This window comes from Neomonachus schauinslandi, chromosome 11 (assembly GCF_002201575.2).
Source record: "Neomonachus schauinslandi chromosome 11, ASM220157v2, whole genome shotgun sequence".
Classification (NCBI taxonomy): domain Eukaryota; kingdom Metazoa; phylum Chordata; class Mammalia; order Carnivora; family Phocidae; genus Neomonachus; species Neomonachus schauinslandi.
The window spans coordinates 109,959,250-109,982,793 of record NC_058413.1 but is presented as its reverse complement, the minus strand read 5'-3'; the positions used below and the strand labels follow the sequence as shown (position 1 = coordinate 109,982,793).

The 23,544-nt window shown below is 45.2% G+C and overlaps 1 protein-coding gene across 1 annotated transcript; it reads right to left on the bottom strand.

Annotated features, from left to right (window-relative positions):
* Positions 1-15,606: 15,606 nt before the first annotated feature.
* On the bottom strand, positions 15,607-23,270 carry LOC110586166 (stromelysin-1). Its single transcript, XM_021696341.1, has 10 exons — positions 23,123-23,270; positions 22,104-22,348; positions 21,862-22,010; positions 21,610-21,735; positions 19,898-20,062; positions 19,570-19,714; positions 18,643-18,776; positions 18,099-18,258; positions 16,947-17,050; positions 15,607-15,707 (listed from the first exon to the last, which is right to left on the bottom strand). Exons 1-10 carry the CDS (start codon positions 23,222-23,224, stop codon positions 15,607-15,609), a joined length of 1,431 nt encoding a protein of 476 aa, XP_021552016.1. The 5' UTR covers positions 23,225-23,270.
* Between the last annotated feature and the right edge of the window lie 274 nt (positions 23,271-23,544).

Below are 23,544 nucleotides of genomic sequence, written 5' to 3'. Positions count from 1 at the left end.
TTACACCTGCTCTTGGTCTGAGGGCAGAGCTCTTGACCGAAAAGCCACAAGTGTTTCATTACAACTTCGGGAATGCTGACGGACATTGCAAACTGGTCACTGAAATAGCTGTTTGTTAAATTTCTTCCCAAAATAACAAAGCATTTTAAATTAAGTTTTGGTTAGGCAGCCAGCCTCGAAGATTCACATGGTCCTGAATCTTGAAATTTCCAGTTAGGTATTCACATAACTCCTTGATTAGTGCCTCCATGTGATCTATCTGAGAGTGGAAAGGAAAACATAAAATCTAGACCAGAAAGCTGGGGATTAAATCCTACCAGAATCCTAGCAATGCTTGAATTTGGCATAGTTTCCAAGAAGCTCAAGACATGTTAGAATTTTATTGCTCTTCGAACATTTTTTCCCTGGGGGCTTCTTTCCCCCATCACCCCCATTTGGATGTAGTTTTGTGGAAATTATTCCTCTATCCTGTATTTCCTGGGAGAACGGCAGCCTTGAGTGGGCTCTTGTGAGTGCAGCTGCATCAACGGACTCCTGACTATTTCCAAACAGGCAAATTGTTTCCAAGGTTTTCATGCCTACTGCTCTGGGGAAGGACTCAAACATGTTTGTGTTTTTCCATATTAAGTTCCGTCTTGGAATAGCAATCTTGCTTCATGTTTTTTTATGCTTGGAAATACAGCCTTTTAATTTTATAATTCAACTTGAGTGTCAGATTTTTTTTTTTTTCTGTTTTTTGGTCCTACAAGACTTGAAATGATTTTAGCAGAACCTTTAAATATGGAATGCTGTTTTGTTTTGGGAGTAACATGAAGGACGGCTTTGCCCCACCCGGTATGTTCTCCTTACGAATGGCCCCATGGTAGCTTCATGGACAACCAGCGTGTGTGGGTCTGACATTTAACAGACGCTGTGCACCTGTTCTTCCTTTGGTCGTCATGGCTACCTTCCAGGTAGAGATGGTCGACGCATCGGCCTGCAGTCACTTACCATCACAGGTCTGTGTAACTCCAGTCCACCAGCCTTCATGGCGCCCTGTCACCAGACATGACACTGGGTAAGGGATTTGCCTCCCTGTCAGAGAATGTGTTGTGAGACATGAGGCTGGTTCTGTTGGTTCTGTCATGTCTATAATAACGTCTCCACCCCACCACCCTGTCCCTCGGGCCTGAAAGGATCTTCGCTGATCCCCACAGACATCTCTAGATGCCTGACGCTGGAATGCATCTCTTTGTTCTAACAGGAAATTAGTGTGGAAAAGCCAGTGAGTTGGCTCAGCCCCTCCGTGCGTAAGCTTATGCCTTCCCCTGTGATTTCCACCCTTCTGGCTTTCCTGTCGTGTCTCCTTTGGTACAAATCTTTTCCCTCACTCTGTGAACTTGTCTACCCGCTGGAATAGATCAACTCCCCAAACATCTCTCTGCTCTTTACCATCCACCTTATTGTTTAAGCTTGACCTTGACTTTGATCCCCTGCCCTGGGCTCTCAGCGGTGGCTACTAACATCCACCATGGGGTCACGGTGCCACTGACCCTCTCTGGCATTGTCTTGGACAGATCCTTCTTTCCTTGGCTTGGGAGTCTCTGCACTTTGCTTTTTCTCCCTGTACTTTTGGATTACTTCCTCTTCTTTGCTAGGTCTCTTCCTTTTCCCCTCTGGAATCTACCCATTCACTCAGGCCCTGCTCTGAGTCCTCATCTCTCATTGCTGGCCACTTATTACCCCAGGACAGGGGTCTCTCCTCCTGTAACTTCAGCTTACAGCCTCACAAAAGTTCCTCCCCGAACACGGGCCCCAGCCTTTCCCCGGAGCCCCACCTGGGCTTCACCTGCCACTGGGATGGTTCCACCTGGGGGTGGTGTCATTTCCTCCCCAAGCGGGACTCTAATTCCTCACTGTTAAACTTCTTACCTGGAACGGAGCTGCCTAAACCACAGACTGGCGTTCAAACTGTGCCCTTACTCCATAGCCTGTTACTCAGTCTTTTTATGTCTTTTTTTTAAATTAGCTTCCGATGTAGAGGTTAGTGATTCATTCGTCGCATACAACACCCAGCGCTCATCCCATCCTGTGCCCTGCTTCATGCCCATCACCCAGTTACCCCAAACCCCCACCCCCATCCCCTCCAGCCACCCGCAGTCTGTTTCCTAGAGTTAGGAGTCTGTCATGGTTTGTCTCCGTCTCTGTTTTCATCACGTCGGTCTTTTTATGTCTTGATTTTCTCATCTGAAAACTGGAAATAACACTAGCCCATGCCAGGTGGGTTTCTGAGATGAGACACACGTAGGATATACTAGTCCAGAGGCTGGGACATGGTGAGCGGTAACTACAAAAGCCCCATAATTCTTTCTATGAATAAAATCTTTCCGTGGTTTCCTTTATCGCCCAAAGTGAATGGCACTTGGAAAACCTGCCATGCTCAGGCCCAGAGAGACGTCCCAGTTCTGCTTCCCACTCCCCGCACACCCTGAGCTAGGCTGTTTCCCACATGTGAGCCGCACCCCGTTCTCCTTGTCCCACATCACAGCCCCCTCTGTTCCGCCGTCACAGAGTTCTGCGTCCCCCCAGGTCTCGGTCAAGTGCCGCTTCATCTGCGACGTCTTCTCTCTCCTCCCCACTCAGAGTTTTCACAAAACATTCCACTTTCTCAAAGCACTTTCCATATTTTCCTTACCTTGATTTGACTCTCCTAACGGAAGGCAATTGGTTGAAAAGAGGGCTGGCATTTTGTGTTTGTGTTGCTCTCCATTTTCCAGGGTATGCCAGCTTTGGGTACAAATTTGCTTGATGTGGAAAATGTTAGGTTAAATTCAATAGAATAGAAAAAGTTACGCATTCACACTTTGGAGAGTGTTTCTTCTTTCAGAGAGATTTCTTCCATTCTGGCAAGCTTGGGAAGAACCATAGCCACGATGGGGGCTGAAATGGTTAAACCCAAGGATCATAGTGAACTTCCGAAGAAACTCTAATGATCAGGTCGGCACAGCACGTGTGGATAAGAACACACTAGTTAATGATTCCCTGAATTTTCTATAAAAAACTGAATGCATATAGACTGAACTCCCTCTCGTGTATTAAATAGGTACCATAGACAAGGCGTCAGGCCCCATGCTAGGAATTGCAAAAATAATCAGATACCAGTTTTGCTCTCAGAAGTTACTTCTTTCATGAAATGGATATGGCTTGATTGTTGTATAATCATTTCTTAAAGTAGCTGTTAAAAATTGTAGGTGTAATTTATATTATACCAGTGAATATTTATGTAGGCACAGATCTCCAAAATGTTTATGGGAGACAATAGGAAAAATAAGATTTAAAACACAAGGATGTACTTTTCAGCCAATTTACCCAGAAACCCACTAATGGCCAAAACAAATTCAATCAAAGTCTCTTTTTGCTACTCATGTAAACATCCCTCTCTTAGTGCTGGTACTTAGTTCTTAGAACCTAGCACTAGTAACACATCTTGTCATGATGGTGCAAGCAGCATCAATTGGGCATTCTTGGAGAGACAGGGGGAGGGAGGTGTACAGGGGCTGCGTGGTTAGACGTTTGTCTGGACTACCTTCCAGTAAGCCCCCTTGGGGGGTCTTCGGTTGGGTCCTGGCAGCCGATGAGAGTGAAGGGCTCCCAAGCCATTCTGCACACTAAACCATGAGTAAGTATCAGTTGGGATTTGGGCTGCACAAAGGATGTGCAACTAGTCAATTTCAGAGTCATGTATCACATCGCAGAGAATTTCGGAGATTCACTCCATTACAGGAAAGGGGCCAGTTTGCCGAGTCTTTGAATTGCCTCATGAAATAATTTAATCTTAGAGATCAGTTGAAAAGGTCATCAACCTCTGTTTCCCTGTTTTAGGTTAGGTGATAACAAACAGATGTTGGGATAGCATCATATTATTTTCTGAAGGAATTACATGCGATCAGAACAGCATCTGGCACTGTGTAACTGGGTTAAGAGCTAACAAAGAGTTAGCCTTCCTGTTCGTATGATCGATTACCAGTTGAATTCAACCTAAGACATAGAGGTAGCGTAGCTTACTACTTTCAGCCAGGTTCTGTGGCGGCCTGAGCCTGGCAGGGGCTCGTACAGAAGCTCGAGGAAAACAGTGACTTCCGCTTAGACACATGGCTCGCCTCCATGGTTATGGGAAAAGAAACTAAGTTCCCAGGCTGTACAGCTTTCGAAAGGAGCAGGAGAATATGTACAGATATGGTGAAGAGGACATACGGGTTTTTAGAGAAATCTACCCCAAAGAGAAGAGCCAGTAGCCCTTAGAAGCCTCTATCCTGAAAGCTACACAACTAGCACATGGGGGTGTTTTCCCCCCTGGCCTTGAGCTCAGCCTGAGGTCACAGAGCCTCCTCAAATCCCCAGCGTCCTCTGGTTCTCCTCCCTCCCAGGGCCCTGCTGCGGAGGTCGTAAGAGCAAATCTGCAATCTCGTTTATACTGAGGGCTTAGCACAGTCGCCGTATAAAGGGGGACCGGTGTGTATTGCATATTTTATGTGTATGTGTAGATATATATTGACCTCCGTGACTCAAAATCTATAAATATGCATATCGGATTAACTTTATATCCATGGGTGCACTTAGCACCGTGCCTGTGAAAGAACGCATACATACAGCTCTGTGGAGAAGGTATGTCATAGGATAATATATTGGGATGTAAAATGGTATTTTGTCCCGTAATCTCCCTGGAGCTCGCCAAGAACAGTGTGTTCCCTGGTTCAGAGGTGTCTTCAGGACTGTAATCAGAAGTGACTGGATTAAAGGCAATGTCTCTTTCCAGCTTCTGGGAAAACCTACGATCATTTCGGGAGGTTATGCGAGGTGTCTTCAACTGAGAAGGGAAAGGAAAAAGTCTGGAGGGAAGCCTGAGGGAGAACAGCAGTTTCCTTAAACTGGAAAAGGGAACATTTGGGCAGTGCCCACCAGGCCTAAAGACCCACGCTCCACTTCCTGCTCCTTGGAAGCTCCTGGGGGCGGCTGTGGGGTGGGCGTAGGGAGGCTGGCTTCCTTGGAGTTGGATGCATTCCACCATCTGGGTGAGGAGAAATGGAAACACGCATCATCTTCTCCAACGCACCAGTAGGTGGTACAGTGGATGTTTAAACCCAGTCGGCTTCCGAGGTCAATGTGCATTCCAATACCAGTGTTTGCTCACAAAACGGTGGCTTTCTAATTGTAGTGAGTGCGGATGGTTGCCTTGTACATGGAGAGGAGATGAGTAAGAGAATTTACTTTCAGGTACCCTCCAAAAGGTGTGGTAGGAAAAGCACAGAATTTTGAGTCAAATGACATGAGTTTGAATCCCAGCTGAGCAATCTTGGCTGTTATCATTTGCAAAAAGGAAATTATAATGCCTAGCCCATGCAGTTATGATATGATTGAACTGGTAGGTACCTTGTAAATGGAATGACTGCATATGGTAATTATCCTTACCTCCTGACCTTTAAGACCGTCTCTGTGATCAGGGGCTCCATAGCGAAACAAGATAACCAGGGGTTCACAGACATGAAACCCATTTTCTGGGTCTATAGTTAGCATTTTCTTGAAATAAAAAGATACATTTGCTCTTAGAATATTAATCAAAATACTATACATGCATTACTAATTTAATTGACTCCCATTGATTGGAACTTCAGACAGTGTGATTACAAACGTAGACTTAATATGGATGGACACAGAACCAGGGGCAGGATTCTGAATGTGAAAGAAATCTAATTTTTGTGTAAAGCAGGTTTGAATTCAAAACTCGATTTTGCAGCTTTTTAGACCCGTAGCCTTCCGCATGTTAACCTTTCTGATATCTCATTTTCTCACATATAAAATGCAAACAATAATATCAGGATTTTCCATGACAGCTTTATGGCTATGTGAATCCCCAAATGCAAACATACATCATGCTTACCACATAATAGCTGCTCGATGAGCGTCCATTCCTGATAGAGGGGAAAGACACCTAAAATCATCTACGTTAGCCATCCAACATTGGACATGAGGAAATAGAGGCCCTACGTTTCCATTTGTTTTATTTCTTGGAAGCAAAGCTCTTGCAACCATGAGTCCTGACGAGAACATGTCAATATGACAAATATTGCTAGTAAAAAGCTATCTATAATGTAAATTAATCACGATTCTTGAAGAAATTGTTATTATGCAGCGAGGTGCAGCAAGTCAAAGGCACTAGAGTTTTTGCCTAAATGTCCATCGTAAGCCAAGACAGTGAGTGACTCCTTGACTAGTCTGGAAGCTCTCCCAAGAAGCAGCTACACTCCAAGATGTATCATCATCCCCTCATCGGCACGGGCTGCATGTGTCTCTAATACTAGATGTCAAGGTGGCAAGTTTCTCAGTTGCATAAATCATGGCCAGGAAGTCACGTAACATACATACTCACCTTCAGTTTTATCTTGGGAAAGTGAAGCAGTTTCCTCTTAGTCACACTGAGGAGCTTTTATTGATAAATACAGTTACTTTATGAATCAGCTGTTGTTGTTGGCCTGTCCAGGGTGGGATCCCCCCACCCAAAGTGGCTTTTTCCTACTGACTAATAGGGACTAATAGACGGTGTGGATTCTCTGGTAAATCTGGAAGGCTGGGGTGCTTCTCCCCCAAATGCTGTGCCCCCTGTTTGAAGCACGTGTGATCTACTTCAGAAATGCATAAGAAACGTACTGTGTGTGCAGGAGGTAACACTCACTAAAGTTACCTGTTCAATTTATTGTTTGTAGCCTGGTGACTTCCAAAATGGATTTACCGCTGAATTATGCACGGACTGAATTAATTAATTAATAACATGTTTCGGGGAATGTTTTCTCAGTTGTTATATTTATTAATGGAAATATGATGTTTTTCATTATGTAACAGCAGGTTGAATTCTTGATATTCTTTCCTCCATGATATAACTCAGAAAAAAAATACCGTTTCTTCACTGTGTCAAGCCAACTCTTTGTGATTCCCCAAAAATGTTGTGTTATCTCTCATATCTTCACACCACTGCACGCGTGCTGGTCCCTTACCCTCCACGCTGGGCCTGCTAGACTCTTACTGGTTGAAGAGCATCTAGGACCAAGCATTGCTTCCTTCCTAAACTCATTCATTCATTCATTCATTCATTCATTCATTCAAGAAAAGCTTATGAATAAGCAGTGGTTAAGAGGCAGACGCCATGCTGGGCACTGGGGACAGTCCAAGGTGGGACATTTGAGGACAGTTAGAGCACACTGTGGGTTAATGGGTGCACAGAAGAGGAAGACTGAACACAGCCAGAAGGCAGGGTGTGGAGGCCAAAGATACACTTATGAAAGCACAGACCGTAGTGGAACCAACTGTTGCTTCCCTGCTCACGGACTGTTGGCTTCACCTTGACGTGGCATTTCCCTCTGCCCTGATGGGACCCCACAGCCAATTCCACATATTCTCTGAGGGTCTGTGGTTTGTCAACCCACTCCCAACTTAGGTCTAAGCCAAGAATCATTTTGCTGGGGGGTCAATTAGAGTAGATTTATAATAAGGAACTTGGGGAACTTCATGGACTACAATCTCAGGACAGCCTTCCCGAGAAATGGGAAGATTGAAGGCTCTCTCTGTCTCTGTCTCTCCCTCTTGTTCTTAGCCTGAGCCTGCATATTTGCTCGTTTTCCTTTCTCTGCACACCGGCTTTGCTCCAAGGACGATGCTCCCCTACACATTAGTCCGTGCAGGACTTTGAGGTACCCTGGTCCTGATTCTGGTTTCAAGCCTTGGTGATCTCACAGATCCTGTCCCTCGCAGTCCCCCACGTGGGGACAGGAGGGCTGGAGGAGGCAGGGAGCCACAAGCATACCCCTTTCCTTGCTTGAGGGGCCACGTCTGGCTTTGCTTCTCGGGTGGACCAGCTGGAACATTCTTGACCCCTAGTCCGTGAGGAATGAAAGCCCTCCTGTGGTCTCCGGTCTCAGCCCTGGGACCCGGATGAAAATTCTCTCCAGACACCTCTCCCCTCCTGTTTCCCTACACACTTCCTACATGACCAATCTAGATTACTTTCCTTCTGTGATTCTCTATTTTGTCATCTTAGTATCTTAATCCTTTCCATTCTTCACTCACTTCTCCCTGATTTCCTCCCTTGACCTGCTGAAACACTCCTCCACCCACCACCTGCTCATTGTTGGATCATCTATGAGGATTTCTGCACTCCCATCCCAAACTGTCCATACCACCAGCACACCATGTCCTGCCCTCTGTGTCAGACACACTGACATGAATATAATAATCCTGGGCTCTCAAAAATAGCAAGAAGAGGCAATCTATAGTCACAGATTCTGATAAACCTGTTATCCTGCAAAAACAACTCAAGAATGTGCATTAGGTCCTTCTTTACTTTTGAAACAGCACTGTGAGTTGGACCATGGATTTATTGTCTCCAATAGGATCAGGCTATTTGCTGGCCTGCACAGATGGCTCCTTCTTGCATCCCCTTTGTTTCCTTAGGATCCTTAAGGACTGGGGCTTCCCATTCCTTTGTTCTAACAGCTCCTAGGAAGCTCTGCAAGACTGTGCCCAGGGGGGAGACAGGGCCAGATCACAGGGAATAGCCAGGGGCTTGAAGTGACTTGCTGTGTCCCGAAAGCTGTGTCTCATCTTTCTTTTTCTGGGGAAAAAAGCTCACATTGACCACGCTAATTCTGCTGCAACCCACCACCACCCCCGACCTCCTGCATTTGCCATTCCCTTAACTCTATGTTTTTTCTCTTTTCCAGAGTGCGTATTTCCTTCTCACATATGGTACAGTGTATTTATAGTCTATAATTCTAGTTCTTATCTGCCTCCCTCGTGAATGTAAGTCCTAGGAAGGGAAAATCTTTGTCCGTTCTGTTGACTGATGTGTGCAAGTGCTCAGCAGCACGCTTACGTGTAGCAACAGCCTGGTAGGTGTTGCCAAGAGTGAGTGAGCGGAGACACCAGTGGACGTCTCCTACCGTGTCGGCCCTTTACGTTCGTCTCCGAATCAGCGGTGCCTTCCCCAGACCAGAGCCCCGGGCGGGTAGGCAACAGAGCAGGAGTTTGACCTCAATTTCTGCGAACTGTGGTCTTGTGGCTGAGACTCCCCTCATGCATTTATCGCTCACTCTCAAGGACGTGATTTGAGCCCGACCAATCACAAGACTGCCGTGGGCTGAGAACATTGACAAAAAGACGCACCTGCTTCAGAGTTGAACAGTGACAGATTGGGGCTTTGTGGGGAAAGAAATTCTAAGCAAGTTAACGTACAGAAAAGTTTAAGGACTACGTTGTCACTTTCAGAAGTAGAACTTACCAGGGATACGGATTTGTGGTTCTGTGACGGGTCGATAAAATATTTTCCTGCCTTCAGGAGTCTACTTGTGGCCTCATGGGTCACATCTCATCTCAGCCCCTCAGGAGGGGGCAACACACAATGCCTTTACGAGTCACCGTGCCCCTTCTGTAGTGTCGGGGTTTGCAGTGATTTCTTAATGACTAATCATCAGATTTTCTTGAATTATGATATGACTACTTTATTAATAGCAGACCTTATGCCTATTCACTTAGATGCACATGAAATACTCTTTCACATGCTTAACGTTCCTTAACTAAATGGAAAAATAACAGCACTTACAGGAACTTCTCAAGTTACGAGTCTGATTTTTGCATGTCTGTATCCTGCAACCCCTCATGGGGCAGGCCAACCGACCTGCTACAGAGCACCAGCCCCTTCCTCTCTTTTTCAACTCCTGCCCTATTTCCTCTGTCCATCTTTGCTTTGGTCCCTGCCTCTTGCCATTAATCACACTGGTAGATCAATTCATGTCAACACTCGGAGTAGGGGGCAGCAGAGAGGATCAAACATAAGCCTGGGGTCAAGCAAATGGATTCGACCCCTGACTCTGTCACTTATCATCTGCACGACCTTGAGGATATGGCTCAGTCCTTCTGAGTGGCAGCAACCCTATTTGTAAAATTGGTTTAATAATATCTACCTTGTTAATGAGAATTAAAAGAAATAATATATGGGGGCACCTCGGTGGCTCAGTTGGTTAAGCAACTGCCTTCAGCTCAGGTCATGATCCTGGAGTCCCTGGATCGAGTCCCGCATCGGGCTCCCTGCTCAGTGGGGAGTCTGCTTCTCCCTCTGACCCTCCCCCCTCTGATGTGCTCTCTCATTCTCTCTCTCTCAAATAAATAAATAAATAAAATCTTTAAAAAAAAAAGAAATAATATATGTAAACAATTTGCTTCCTTTCTGCATTAAAATGTCAGCCCTTCAGTTGGATTTCTTAATGTCTGAGGGCAGCTTTTTTTTTGCATGCCTGTTAGTACAATTTTACTTGTATTATAATTAATACTCAATTTATAAAAAACCTAAATCTTAAGGTTTCTTAAGATTTTAAACTCAACTTTCTAATCTTGCTATTCTGTTTATTAACCTAGGAAATGTGTATAAAATGATTATAATCACTTTCATTAGCTCTTTGACTAATATTTAATGGATTCGTATGGTTAAAATTTTGAAATATCCTTAAACATTTAATACTATTTGCATTCATAAATACTTTCATCAACACTTCAAATTACGATTATGATTTTAAAATAGCTAATTCTTCCAAATAATCCAAATCTATTTGTGCAGACTTATAATCAGAGTATTTCTAAGCACTTAAGAAACTCTTATTAATATAATAAAGCCAAGAATTGAATTAATCCTACCTGAAACCCAGGTTAACTCTTATTAATACAATAAACCCAGGAATTGAATTAATTCTACCTGCAACTTTCTTATAATTAGGTCCTGCCAATGTCTTCCATTTTACAGAAAATTGCTTTCACAAATTATTCCTGCTGCATTTGAGTAAATTCAGTGTGTCCTTCCCACTGTTTCTCCTCACAGTGGGCTCACATCTTGGTGTGATATTTGGCGATGGGCTTCTGAGAGAGTAACCCATCTATAGAGAGGGTGAGATTCTGTACCATCTTTATTCTTTGTTTTCTCATTGGTGTTAAACCCACCATTCTGTTGGTTTCTTGCCAAGTTCCCATCTGATTCCCAGTTTTGCTTTCATTCCCCACCCTCCGCCCCCGATCCAGTGTCACTTCCTGTAATGCAGATGTGCTCTACATTTCTCAGGCAAGAGAAATCAAGCCGGTTCTTGAACATCATCTTGGGATTCAGCAGCACGTCACCGTTAGGGCTGGACTTGTCCTAACATGGACTATAAGTCTGGCCCCTGGTGCTTGGCCTCTGCTTGGTGTCAGGAAACATGGGTGGCTGGCTTGTCAGCACACACACACACACACACACACACACACTAGTCCTTCTGGAACAGGATTGCTTGGGGCAAAGGACAGAGGGGAGCCTTGGCAGGTGGGAGGTCCGCCACTGTCCGTTATAAATGAGGATAGCACAGGGGAACTGGGGGAGGCCAGACGTCAGACACAGTACAAGAACCTTGGCCTTTGGGCTGTGGGGGTTTTAAATTGCAGAACTGAGGAGGAATGAACTTGCCCTCTTTGTGGTCATGCAGTGTGACATAGCACAACATCTAGTTCAGATCGGAGTCCAAACTAAGTGAGGTGAGGCCATCCAGGCTGATTTATTGCCTGTTACTCTAGACAAAATAAGAACATGATCTTTGGAACCAGGAAGGAATGAAATTAGGGCCTGACCCTGCTACCTACCCTGTGACCATGGCAGGGTCCCTGAGTCACTCTAAACTCCTATTTCTGCACGATGGAAACAAGCCGCCGACCCAACGGTCCTCCTGAGGACGAAACAAACACTGGACCTCAAGCCCCTTGTGCCGCGCCGGGCGAAAACCAGGTATTCAGGCCTTGGACAGCTGTTCCGTGCCTTTCCCCAGACAAGCGAAGACACCATGAGTCGGGGGGCCAGTACAAGGAACGTGCATATTGCTCCCTTCCTGCCCAGCCCAGCTCCTCCTAAGAACTATCTGCACTGGTCACTTCCCCTTTGCCACCTGTCCCAGCCTCTTTGTGCTGGACGGACGGACATTTCTGCCTCAGCATCTCCCCGACCCCGCTGTGTGGCAGCAACACGGCTGGTGACATGACTCCCCGTTGTCTCGGCCACCCTTCCAGGATGACCCGCCATTACAAAAGATCCAGACGGGCGGCTCACAGGGTGGTCTGCGGCCAGGCGGTGGCCCGTGTGGGCGCGATGCCGGGGCGGCCTTAGGGGGGCCCGGGCATGGCTCGCACGCAGGCGGGGCCGGGCCAGAGCCACGGTGACTCCGACGAGACCCGCGCCGCTGTGCGCTTTTGCGGGACGTGGATCGGCAAACTCCTTTATTCTTATTTTCAAGGCTTTGCTTTTTAAAATCTTTTCCAGCTTTATTGAGGTATGATCGACCAATAAACATTGTATGTTTTTAAGGTGTCCGGCACGGTGTTTTGATACTTGTACACATTGTGAAATGACGTTGACAGTCAGGCTGCTCAGCACACCCACCACGGCTTGGAGTTACCTTTCCTCGCGGGTCTGAGTGGGGAGAGCGTTTAAGCTCCACCGCCAGCAAATTTCAAGTCCACCATATGGAATTAGTGACTGTGGTCACCGCGCTGTGCATTCTCTCTCCAGAACTTACTCATCTCACATAACCGAAATTTCCTATCCTATTCCAACATCTCCCCGTTTCCTCCATCCCCTTAGTCCCTGGCAAACACCCTTGTACCCTCTGCTTTTAGGAGTTTGACATTTTTTTCCATTTCACGTGTAAGCGAGAGCATGCGGTATTTGTGCTTCTCTGTCTGGCTTATCTTATCTAGTATAATACCCTCAAGTTTCATCCATGTTGTTGCAAATGGTAGACTTTCCTTTTCTTTTTCTTTAAGGCTTGATAACATTCCATTGTGTATACGCACCACGTTTTCTTTCTTTTTTTTTTTTTTTAAAGATTTTATTTATTTTTTAGAGAGCGAGCGAGAGAGAAACAGCATGAGAGGGGAGAGGGTCAGAGGGAGAAGCAGGCTCCCCGCTGAGCTGGGAGCCCGATGTGGGACTCGATCCCAGGACCCTGGGATCATGACCCGAGCCGAAGGCAGACACTTAACCATCTGAGCCACCCAGGCGCCCGCACCACGTTTTCTTTATCCACCCATCCACTGGAGCACACTTAGGTTGTGTCTATGTGTTGGCTGTTGCGAATCATGTTCTAAACAACATCGAATGACCTGCATGATGGAGAATCCAGCAGAGAGCTTTCCTGCTCTCCCATCTCCACTCAGCCTTCGAAGGTTGACTTTCCATCAGATACACAAGTATGAGTATGGGAACGATAGTAAAATATTGAAAATAACCTACTGACATGTTGCATACTAAAAATAATCTAATGCACCTGATTTTGATGTATTTTTAATTATTTTAATTTCAAATACATTATATTTTTTCAAATGTATACTTAATATATCATTAAATTATTATTTTCCATATGTAGTATTTATATCTATTTCAATTATATGTATTTTATTTATTTTTGATGATTTTTATTTTTAAATTTCATTCTTTGATGTATGCATTTATTTAAGCATGGGTTTCATCACCAATAGGGGACTGAATAAATAAATTATGTGTTTATTTCATAGAAGGCGGCTAACAAAAAAGGAAGCCTGTGCTAATGAGGAGTGGTTGCCAAGATGTATTGAGTGAAAAGAGCAAAGAACACAGCAGTGTGAATTTGCTTGCTACCAGTCTAACTTTAAAAGATGGTGTTAATGCTTGCCTGTGTACAAAATAGCTCTGAGGGTCACACGCATGTGTGTGTGCTTATTTGCATACATTCTCTCTTGCTGGACTATAAGCTCGAAGAGGGCAGGGGCTGTCGAACTAGCCTCTGAGAAAAGGCACTAGCTGGTGGGGGCAGGTGTGAAGAAATTAGCTTTTCACCATATTTCTAACTCTTGGAATTATGCTGTGGCCACCTAGTACCCTTGAAAAAAATAATCCAAATAAATGCAGGTAATTTTTAAAATAAAGAAATGCTCAATTCCTACCAAAATACTGCCATTTATTTATTACAATCTCCCATATGGTCTCTTTCATACTCATGGTTTTAAGGATGATCTAAATGCTGACAACCCACATATTTGTATCTCCTCTCTTTTTAAAAAATAATTGAGATATGACTGACAGACAACACTGAATCTGTTTGAGGTGCATGAGAAGATTCCATGTACGTCCACGTTGCAGAACGGTCCCCACGGTAAGTGTGGTCAACACCTGTCACCCCCCATAGTTACTGTGTCCCCTCTTTTGAGTTTAGACTCACTTACTCACAGCCTGCTTGGGTATCTCGTGGACATTTCAAAACTTGGCAAACCTAAGCCATTCTTCCCCATTCTCACCGTTTCCTCACAAAGCTGTGTGTCTCCAAGCCATCCCCCAACCCAACAAATGCTCCCACCATTTGGGACATTTGTCCTTCCACTCTAGGAAGCTGTCTGGGAATGACGTGGCCTCTTCCCTCTTTCTTCCACCCCCCGTAGAGCCCTGCTGTCTTTCGTGTTCTTGTCTGACTCTGTGGTGTGACCGCTTTCGCCCGAGCCGTGATCCCCCACCCGGTTCCCGCGCCTCCCCTCAAAACCTCCTCCAGTGCCACTCCCCGAGAAGTTCTAACACGACCCAGGGCAGGGTAGATCCTCCTATTATTCTATCGAGGACATCGATGGCTTCCCTTTAGGACTCATTAAATTTACAGTTGCATGTCTGTGTGGTTATTTGCATATATTCTTTCTTGCTGGACTATAATCTTGATGAAGGCAGGGGCTGTGTCCATTTACACAGGTTCCTATGCCTACAGCCCGGCACGGACTTTGAGCACAGACGAATAGGAAATGAGTACCAAAGGATACTTCGTGTGTGCAGTGGACGTGAGGAAATCTGCTTGCTAGAGCGGGCGGAAGGGAATATGTAAGTAGAAGGAAAAGATGAAGATCAGGTTTGATTTTCTCCACTGAAAAAGAAAGCGTGTGAACTAGGTGATCTGCGATAATCCTAAGATTCTGCTTCACGGTTTTTTCTAGAGCCTGCCCTGCAAGGTGACGGCTTTCCTAGATCTTTCTCTGAGGGCGTATCAGGAACACATAGGATGTCTGGGTGGTGGAAATAGGGACACCTGTTGGTAGGGCGCCCGCAGAGGGCCCATGGTACGTTCTCTTCGGTCCTGGACCAGCCCATTGTGAGGCGGCCACCGTGGAGACCAGAATCCTAACACCACGGGCCCAGGATCTCAGGCTGTCTCCTGTCTGGTCCACACTGCACCCAAGGCTGTGGGGACAACTTGTTCTTGAAACAAATGAGCCGATAATATAACGGGCCGATTCTCTTTATTAAATAACAAGTAAACAGTCTGTATACAGTCGCTGGTCTTGCACACGAGCACTCTCCCTTCTCCTGTGGAAGTGCTCCCGTGGGACAAAGTCCCGGCTCAATGTCAGGTAATGTGTGAGGCGACCGGCCAGATGCGGAGGTCGCTCGCGCTGTCGTCCCCGCACACGCAGGAGAGAACGAGCACCCCCGTTCAGAGGCTGAGGGGAAGGACTACGAGCTTCGTTGCCGGGGCCCATGGGGCACCTCTCGGGGTCTCAGCAGTTCAGCCAGCTGCGGCTCTTCAAAGTGTGTGTCACTTGCCTTGCATTTGGGTCAAACTCAAACTGTGAAGATCCACTGAAGAAATAGTAAAACCCTGGAAATACAGACAAGGGAAACCATGAGATATTTTTTCAGATAAAACAGTTTGGCAACATATGAAACTCAGAATAGTAAGTAATTAAAATTACAAAGGGTTTATAGGGTTTTACTATGTGCAGGGACTCTGATAAGCATTTTATCGGATTGTTTTTTCATTTCTTTCTGCAACAGTCCTGCGAGGGAAGCGTATCTAACTCCATTCCCCAGAGGAGCAGGTGGAGGGTCCACGCGTGCTGGGCCAAGGTCCCTCGCTGAGGACAGCAAAGCAGGCTCCGCTTACTAGGTTATTCTGATTCCAATCAGATAAAACTCTCTGCTTCTTTGGAAACTATGAGCTCTTTATTTTCTTTCTTCCCAACAGTCCTCCTCCCCTTTCCTTTCCTGAGAGTCCTTTCTGGCCCCAGAGAAGCATGGAAACTCCTTCAGAACACCAGGGGGGCCCTTTATGGCTCTGCCGTCCTAGTGCTCAGGTTACCTTTCAGTAAAGATCACCAGCCTCCAGCCATCTCTCCTGGAGCAGGAAAAAGACGTAACTTTTTTAAAACTTTGGGCACAAGAAGAAGCCGTTATTTGCAACTGAGCGGTGTGGGCAGCGACTGACTATTCAGGGACATCTCCCTGGGAATTAGTAGTTACCACAGGATGGAGTGGAAGAGAAAGCCAGCCAGTATGAAACTTGGCCACACCGCTTGAGGGGACTTTTGTACCCACATGGTAATCTGAAAGGTAACAGGTCTGGACGTAAGGAAGTGACACTTGAGCACTTTGGTGTTTTCTGCATGTACAAAATAGAGAGATGTGGGTTGCTCGTCTTTATGATTCAAATCAATGTATTATAGGAAGTCGTCATAGACTGGGTACAGAATTGGTAAGTTGCAATTTGGAGGAGAGAGGAAGGAACGGGTTAAAGAAAATCTGTCATTACGTGGGACACCTGGGGGGCTCAGTCACTTAAGCGTCCAACTCTTGGTTTCGGCTCAGGTCATGATCTCAGGGTCATGAGATCGAGCCCTGCATTGGGCTCTGTGCTCAGCGGGGAGTCTGCTGGAGATTCTTTCTCTCCCTCTGCCCCTCCCCCACTCATTCTCTCTCTCTCTCTTTCTCTCAAGTAAATAAATAAATCTTAAAAAAAAAAGAAGAAGAAAACCTGTCATTACAGATTAATCCAATTGTCCCTCTGATACCGTGGAATGTTTCAAGTGCCCCATTGCCAACAAAACAAGTATCCTCTTACCAAACATTTCAAAAGCAGCATCGACCTTCGGGCCAACCCCTGGGAAGTCTTCTGCTATCTGCTTGGGGAAGCCTGGCTCCATGGATTGTCTCTTCTCATCAAACCTGCATTCAGTAAAAGAAACACAGCAGAGGTCATGTTACCAGAATCTTAAGTCCTGCTGGGTTTAATGTGGAATCCTACTAAACTTTCCAAGTACTGCAAATAAATGTCAAGCATGTCAAGCACTACAGAAATATGTGATTTTAATGGAATTGCAAACATAGTTCTTAGAACTGTATCTCCGCCAGGAGAAGAGGCAACATCCTGATCTGTTACCATACTTCTCAAGCCCAGAAGGAGAGAACCTTAATCATCTTTCTATCACAAAGGCATGAAGGTACGAACAGATGAATTGGCTCATTCATCTCAAATACAAATTTCAAATTCTCTACCATACATGGCTCGTGTATGTCCTCCCCACCCTGCACATCTGGATTTCCTACGGCAGCCTCCAAGGAACAGGGATGGCGGAGACCAGGAAAGCACAGGGAATGTGTTTCGGACTCGTTGGCTGGACCTTGGGCATCAGCCTCTGTGAGTCCTGGGTTCTAGCCATAAACCTGGACCGCTATTGCTCATCGGTCTCTTTAACAAGCAGCACTAATGAGTGGATAAGGTTAGGGGAAGCCCTGAAGAATCATACAGCAAAGTTGGGAAGATGAGACAAACACCCAAGGAGTCAATGAGTCAACAGGAAAGGAACGCTAAATGGTGGACTGGATTCTTGAGGCTTCTTTCAAAAAAAGACCAGCCCATCTGGGTTTGGAGTCCAGCAGGGAAGCTCCACGGGGTGCTGGGGCTTGAGGCAAGATTGAAGGATGAGTGGGTTGGCCAGGGGCTGGGGGTACAGGAAGAGGCCATCCAGGCGGGGGGTGGGGCGGGGCAGTGGTTGCTGGGGGGCTCCAGCTTGCTGCTCACAGGCCCCAGGCGGGAGTGAGGCAGACGAGCTGGGCCCACCTGTGAACATCAGCGCTGCCCCTTTGAAAGCAAGCGGGTCCCATCCCCGCACTGGTGGGGAGGCCGGCTGAGAGTGGCCTGGGGATTTCCTCAGAGGAATAAGATAATTTCCCTAACGAGGCTCCATACAAAGCCATCCCAAGCCAGTCTTACCTCCAGTATTTGTCCCCTACGAAGAAGTATGTTTTCTTCTTTTCCTTATCAAACAAGGCCGCATCAATTTTCCCTACGGTTGCAGGAAAGCCCAGGGTGTGGATGCCTTTTGGATAACCTGCTTGTACCTCAGTTCCTCTGATGGCCCAGAACTGGTCTCCTGTTAAGAAAAATAATTCAGAGTCACATTGAATTTATGACAGTTAATCCTTTGGGTTTTGAAATACTTGCCAGCACCTTTGATTTTCATAGTAAAGATTTAATCCCCAGCTCAAAGTGGGTTTTTAACAAAAATTTTCGGATTGAATGAACGAACACAAATCCAAGGAGGGAATTTACAACACGGAGTAATTTATATACCTATGTGCATTTTTATTATCTGTAAAATATAAATAAAATAATACCAGACCCAGCTGTTTCTTCACTACCTTAGAGTAATGAAGGAGACGCAATTTGTCAGAGTAGAGAAAATTAAAGTCCAATTTAATTTTCCTGTGAAGGGGTTTATTTCAATGAGTTAAAGAAATTATTATTTAATAATTACCTTTAAAAATGAAAACAATGTCCTTGCTAGTCTCTTCATATGCGGCATCCAAGCCTGAAGGAAGGGATGGCCAAAACGAAGAGATCAAAAAAAATCCAGGTTCAAGGGTCCTGAGGGATTTGCGCCAAAAATGTCTGAAATATATAGAAAAGGAAATGAAAACTGAGAAACAGACTTTCTCCTTTAACATTTTTCCTCATTGTGGTGCGTCATCCAACCTCCCCCATCCCCTCATCAGCTAGGCTCGAGGGCAGGCAGAAATCCGGGGTATTGCCAATGGGAAAAAGTCTTTTCTTGGGAAGCCTGCACCCGACCAGAAAATTCCAGAGCAGCGACTTCTAGAGAGAAGGTGACTACAATTCATGCAAACCAGTGTAGGTATCATAACATCATTTACATTTTCAAGCAGATAGACCGGTGTGTGTGTATGTCAGCATTACCAGAAGGGTTCCGGAAGCATCTCCATGCGTCCTTAACGGTGGATGGATGCGGGGAGCCAGTGTGGTGAGGGAGATTTACTCTTCACTTTCTTCCCATGAATGCGGCTTGCATGTGTTATCATGTGCATATTTATCCAGCCGTGAGTAAGTTAATTGATTAAGTGTAATGCTCTCTGATGTCATTTTTAAAGGAAACAAAGATGAAACCCTAATTCTGAAGGTCGATGTGAGCCTTTGGAAAAGCAAGTGTGGCTTCTAGTGACTGGGAACAACAAGGAGAGGACAGGAATTCAATCAAGTCTTTGAAAACGAGCTTGGCGCTTTTAGGAAAATGGGGAGGGTGAAGCACAAGATCTCAGTGATCTCAAGTTCAGAGAAAACTCTTTTGCTCTCAGTATTTAAAAATCTCTATCCAGTTTCTCTGTTCTCCTTTCTAAGCATGGTGCATCAAAAGAAGGGAGAGAGAAATGGAATCTTCTGGTCTGACCTGTCTTTAAAGAACAGGATTTCTCCCCTCAGAGTGCTGATTGCGTCGAAGGACAAAGCGGGGTCGCACGCGGCTGGGGTCTCAGGTCCTGAAGGCACAGATTTCGTGGGTGCCACGGGGTCATCTGGGGAGACAGGGGGAGGTCCTGAAGGGAACAGATGCGGGGAGGCAAACAGAAGGACAACTGTGATGCTGTCATCCATGTATGTGCTTTCCAAACACACTCAGGGTACTTTGAGGGGAATTGCAAACGCTTCATGCAGCATTTTAAAGTTTTCCCGAAGACCATCCCTGCAAAGCTATGCCTGACTGTTCCAACATCACTCACCGTACAGGGACTGGATGCCATCCACGTCATCCTGAGAAAGGCGGAAGCGGGCCAGGTCTATGAGTGTGTTGTAGACCGGGTACATCAGAGCGCGAGGGTCAGCCGAGTGAAAGAGACCCAGGGAATGGCCAAGTTCATGAGCGGCAACCAGGAATAAGTTAGTTCCTATTTTAGAAATCATAAATAATGGTTACTTGGTCCTTAAATCCATGTACATCATCACACGGGTCAGCTGTGTATTCTATTGATTTACTTCCTGGACGCACACAGGACTTTCTTTGCCTTGTTTTGTGGTTAACTGATCCACGGACCAATTACACACTTAATGGAAAGCCAAGTATTTTTCAAGGCTCATTCTTGAAATCAATCTTTGAGACAAAATATCCAGCCATGTCCACCTAATCCCCTCTCCTCCCTCAGGATCCTATTTACTTCTTGAGAACCAGCTCCCTTTTCTTGTGCTCTGGAATGGAACCAACTTGTTTGGCACATCCATAAATATTTCTCTTCATTTGTCAGTAAAAAGCTAAAACACTGTTTCAACGTATTACCGGTCGCCAGTTATGGTCTCAGTTAAATGAATCACAATTTATTCATCTCAATTCTGAAATCCTGAAACAACCATACTCCTGTTACTTTCCACTGGACTATTGCCTACATAATTTTTCTGCCTCAAGACAATTATTGAGCACATATTGGGTCTGGAAATATTAGTAAGGATAATTGTCATAGGGTTTGCAAGATTGGTCTAAAAGATAGCAAACCTAATCATGCCTACCATTTGTCACAAAAGAGATTTGGGCCACACAAACACTAGCTGTATTCATATTTTTTCCTTCATATTATTTAAAAAAAAACCCAGGATGCTGAAAATTGGAAGTCATTGGGTAATTATGTTTGACATGCTAAGTTTACTTTTGCAAGTGTTATTTGTGTAACTTGTGATCCTAGTAAAGTCCTCACTGGAGACATTGCAGGAAGAAGTTGTTAAACCAAAGAAATTTATCCAGCACTAACTTCACATTCATACTCCCTCCAGAGATTCTGTTTGCATTTCAATTATAAATCCCAATGAATTTCAGAAGTAGTATTATTTGTTTTAGCCAATTTTTTGAAAACTTTGGAAGCCAGTCCTCAAAGTATACAGTTATGAACTGAGAAATATTCTTCTACCTAAAAAATTTGGACAGTTGTATTTGGGGGCAAGTCTTTTCCTTCAGAACAAATCTATAGAAACTCTTGTTAACCTAGGGACAGTAAAATGCTGATTTACCAAGAAAACCTAAACAGGAAACTCAGTTTCTGAAATTTAACTCTCATCTCCATTTTGAAGAGCAAGGAAGAAATTTCCCCCCGTTGGATACAAGCGATATCAAGGGCCCGGATTAGTACAGAGTCAATGCCATGCCCTGTCCCTTGGGTATCTGCAATTCAATATAATGAGAGAATATTCTTAATGATGGTCCCAAGCTCACACTAGAACCGTAGTCATCAAAGAAATACTTAATGACGTTCTCATATTGTGCTTACCAAGACACAAATAAACTTTTTAGACATCTGAAAAATGGTTAAAACAAAAATACATTCTACTAATTCTTAAGCCATTTGGGAAATCTGGAACACCCCCCTTCTTGAAGATTCTTAGCTAATAAGAATCTTCTAAATCTAAAAAAATCACCCACCAACATCATTCTGAGAGATGTGTAACTAACCCGAAGTATCCCTCGTCCATAATTCATCATCGTCAAAGTGGGCATCTCCATAAATGCCGGGCCCGGGTGGGTAGGCGTGACCCAAAACATTTCCAGGTCCATCAAAAGGGTTAAAGTCTCCATGATCTAACAGAGAAAATGTTTTTATTGGAAAGATAGGTAATCAGGATCTCTTTGGAACATCCCCCCCCACCCCCCAACAGCAACTAGATAAATGGATGCATTTCATGTTTGTTTTTTTGGTTTTTTTACCTCTAACTGCAAAAGAGATCTTGATGTCAGCCTCCCCTTCATCAGTCCTGGAGAAAGTGAGTGGAGTCACCTCCTTCCAGACGTTCAGAGCTTCCTCAATGGCAGAATCCACAGCACCTCTCGGCAAATCCAGTGTATAATTCATAATCCTTTAAGAGAAAAAGTGAAGAAGACATTATTCCTCCTGTGATTGTCCTTTGTAAAATCTCGATAGTACGTGGAAACCTCTTTGGACCCATTACCTGTAAGTAAGGTGGGTTTTCCTCCACTTGGGCATGCCAGGGAAGGTGGTGAAGTCCCCAACATCAGGAACGCCACACCTGGGCTTGCGCATCATGTCCAGAGTGTCCGAGTCCAGCTTCCCGGTCACCACCAACCCGAGGAACTTCTGCATTTCTCGGATTTTTTCAACAACAGGACTACCGTCCCTTCTTCTAACAAATGGTTTCGTATCTTTTGCAAGGTTGTAGTAGTTTTCCAGGTATTGCTAATGGGATAATAAGTAGAGTTTTCAGGTCATGCTTTGATTTTTAGCCTTTTATAGTAAATTGCAGCTGCTGACTTAATTTGTCTGCCGTCTGGTTTGTGGAAATCAAAATAAATGTCATATTCGGTTCAACTCTTCAGTTATAGACTCCTCCTCGCTTCTGTTTTACTTTGTAGCCAAATAATCTCTGGAGCTTCGTCTACTCCCAAAGCAATGAAAATGAAGCAGAAAATCAAGATAAATGTCTAGTGAACTTAAAGGAGGAACACAGAGCAAATGGGCTTCTTTGAGCATCGTTGTGCATTTCAGGCATCTTTATTCAACCCCCTCAACTTTCTACTTTATGCGTCTCACGGGGACCTGGCTTAAGAAAAAAGTTGGACAAATCCCCACATCTAAACCCGACACTAGCAATATAAATATCTAGCTAAATTACGTTGGATTAAAATACCTACAGAAGTCCCAACGGGAGATACATTTAATTACTCTCCACCTGTTACTCGTGTGCCTCACAGCCCAGTGCTGCCGCCGTCAAGGTGGTGGTGATCTTAGGAAAACACCTAGTATTTCTGGCCTTTGTTTGTGCCTGCAGGAGAGGAGCCTGCACAGCGGGATACGGAGACCCCTCCTCATCCCACACGCTCTAACTCTCTGTCCCTGAACCTCTCCCACACAGTAAGCCCAAAGCATCCCGTGGGCTGTAGGAATGGAAAGCAGAGACAGTTTTCCCACTGGGCTCTGCTGATATCCGGGAGGGATGCATCCACCAGTTACCTGAACAAACTCCATGCTGTCCTCGTCCTCTGCAGCTCTGTCCACCGGGTAGGCTGAGCACACAGCCACACAGAGCAACAGTAGAACTGGAAGGCTCTGCATTTCCACGGGCTCTTCTTGGCTCTGTGTCGTCGCAGCGCTTTGCTCTCTGCCTACCTTCTCCTGGGTCTGCTCTCTGGAGCCCTGGCTTTTATAGGGCGACAGTGGTGGGTTAGGTCACCCGCAGCTTGACTCATGATTGCTTTCATCCAAATGGCAGCAGGACCATGTCCAAGAATTCCAAATCTGAAGTAGGATGATACAACCTACTTTACTAATTTCTCTCAACCTTTCCAATTTTGCAAATCATAACAGTGATTAAGCTCCAGGAAATGCTTCCTGTCTTTGTAAGAAGAAAAGTGGGGCATTTTTTTTTTATTCTG

What these genes read in the sequence shown, in the direction of transcription:
- LOC110586166 (XM_021696341.1), bottom strand. Translation starts at nt 23,224, where the DNA reads ATGCAGAGCCTTCCAGTTCTACTGTTGCTCTGTGTGGCTGTGTGCTCA. An exon ending in AAAACCCACCTTACTTACAG is followed by an intron (nt 22,011 to 22,103) that starts GTAATGGGTCCA and finishes TTTCTCTTAAAG; the next exon opens with GATTATGAATTATACACTGG. An exon ending in ATGGACGAGGGATACTTCGG is followed by an intron (nt 20,063 to 21,609) that starts GTTAGTTACACA and finishes TTTCTAAAATAG; the next exon opens with GAACTAACTTATTCCTGGTT.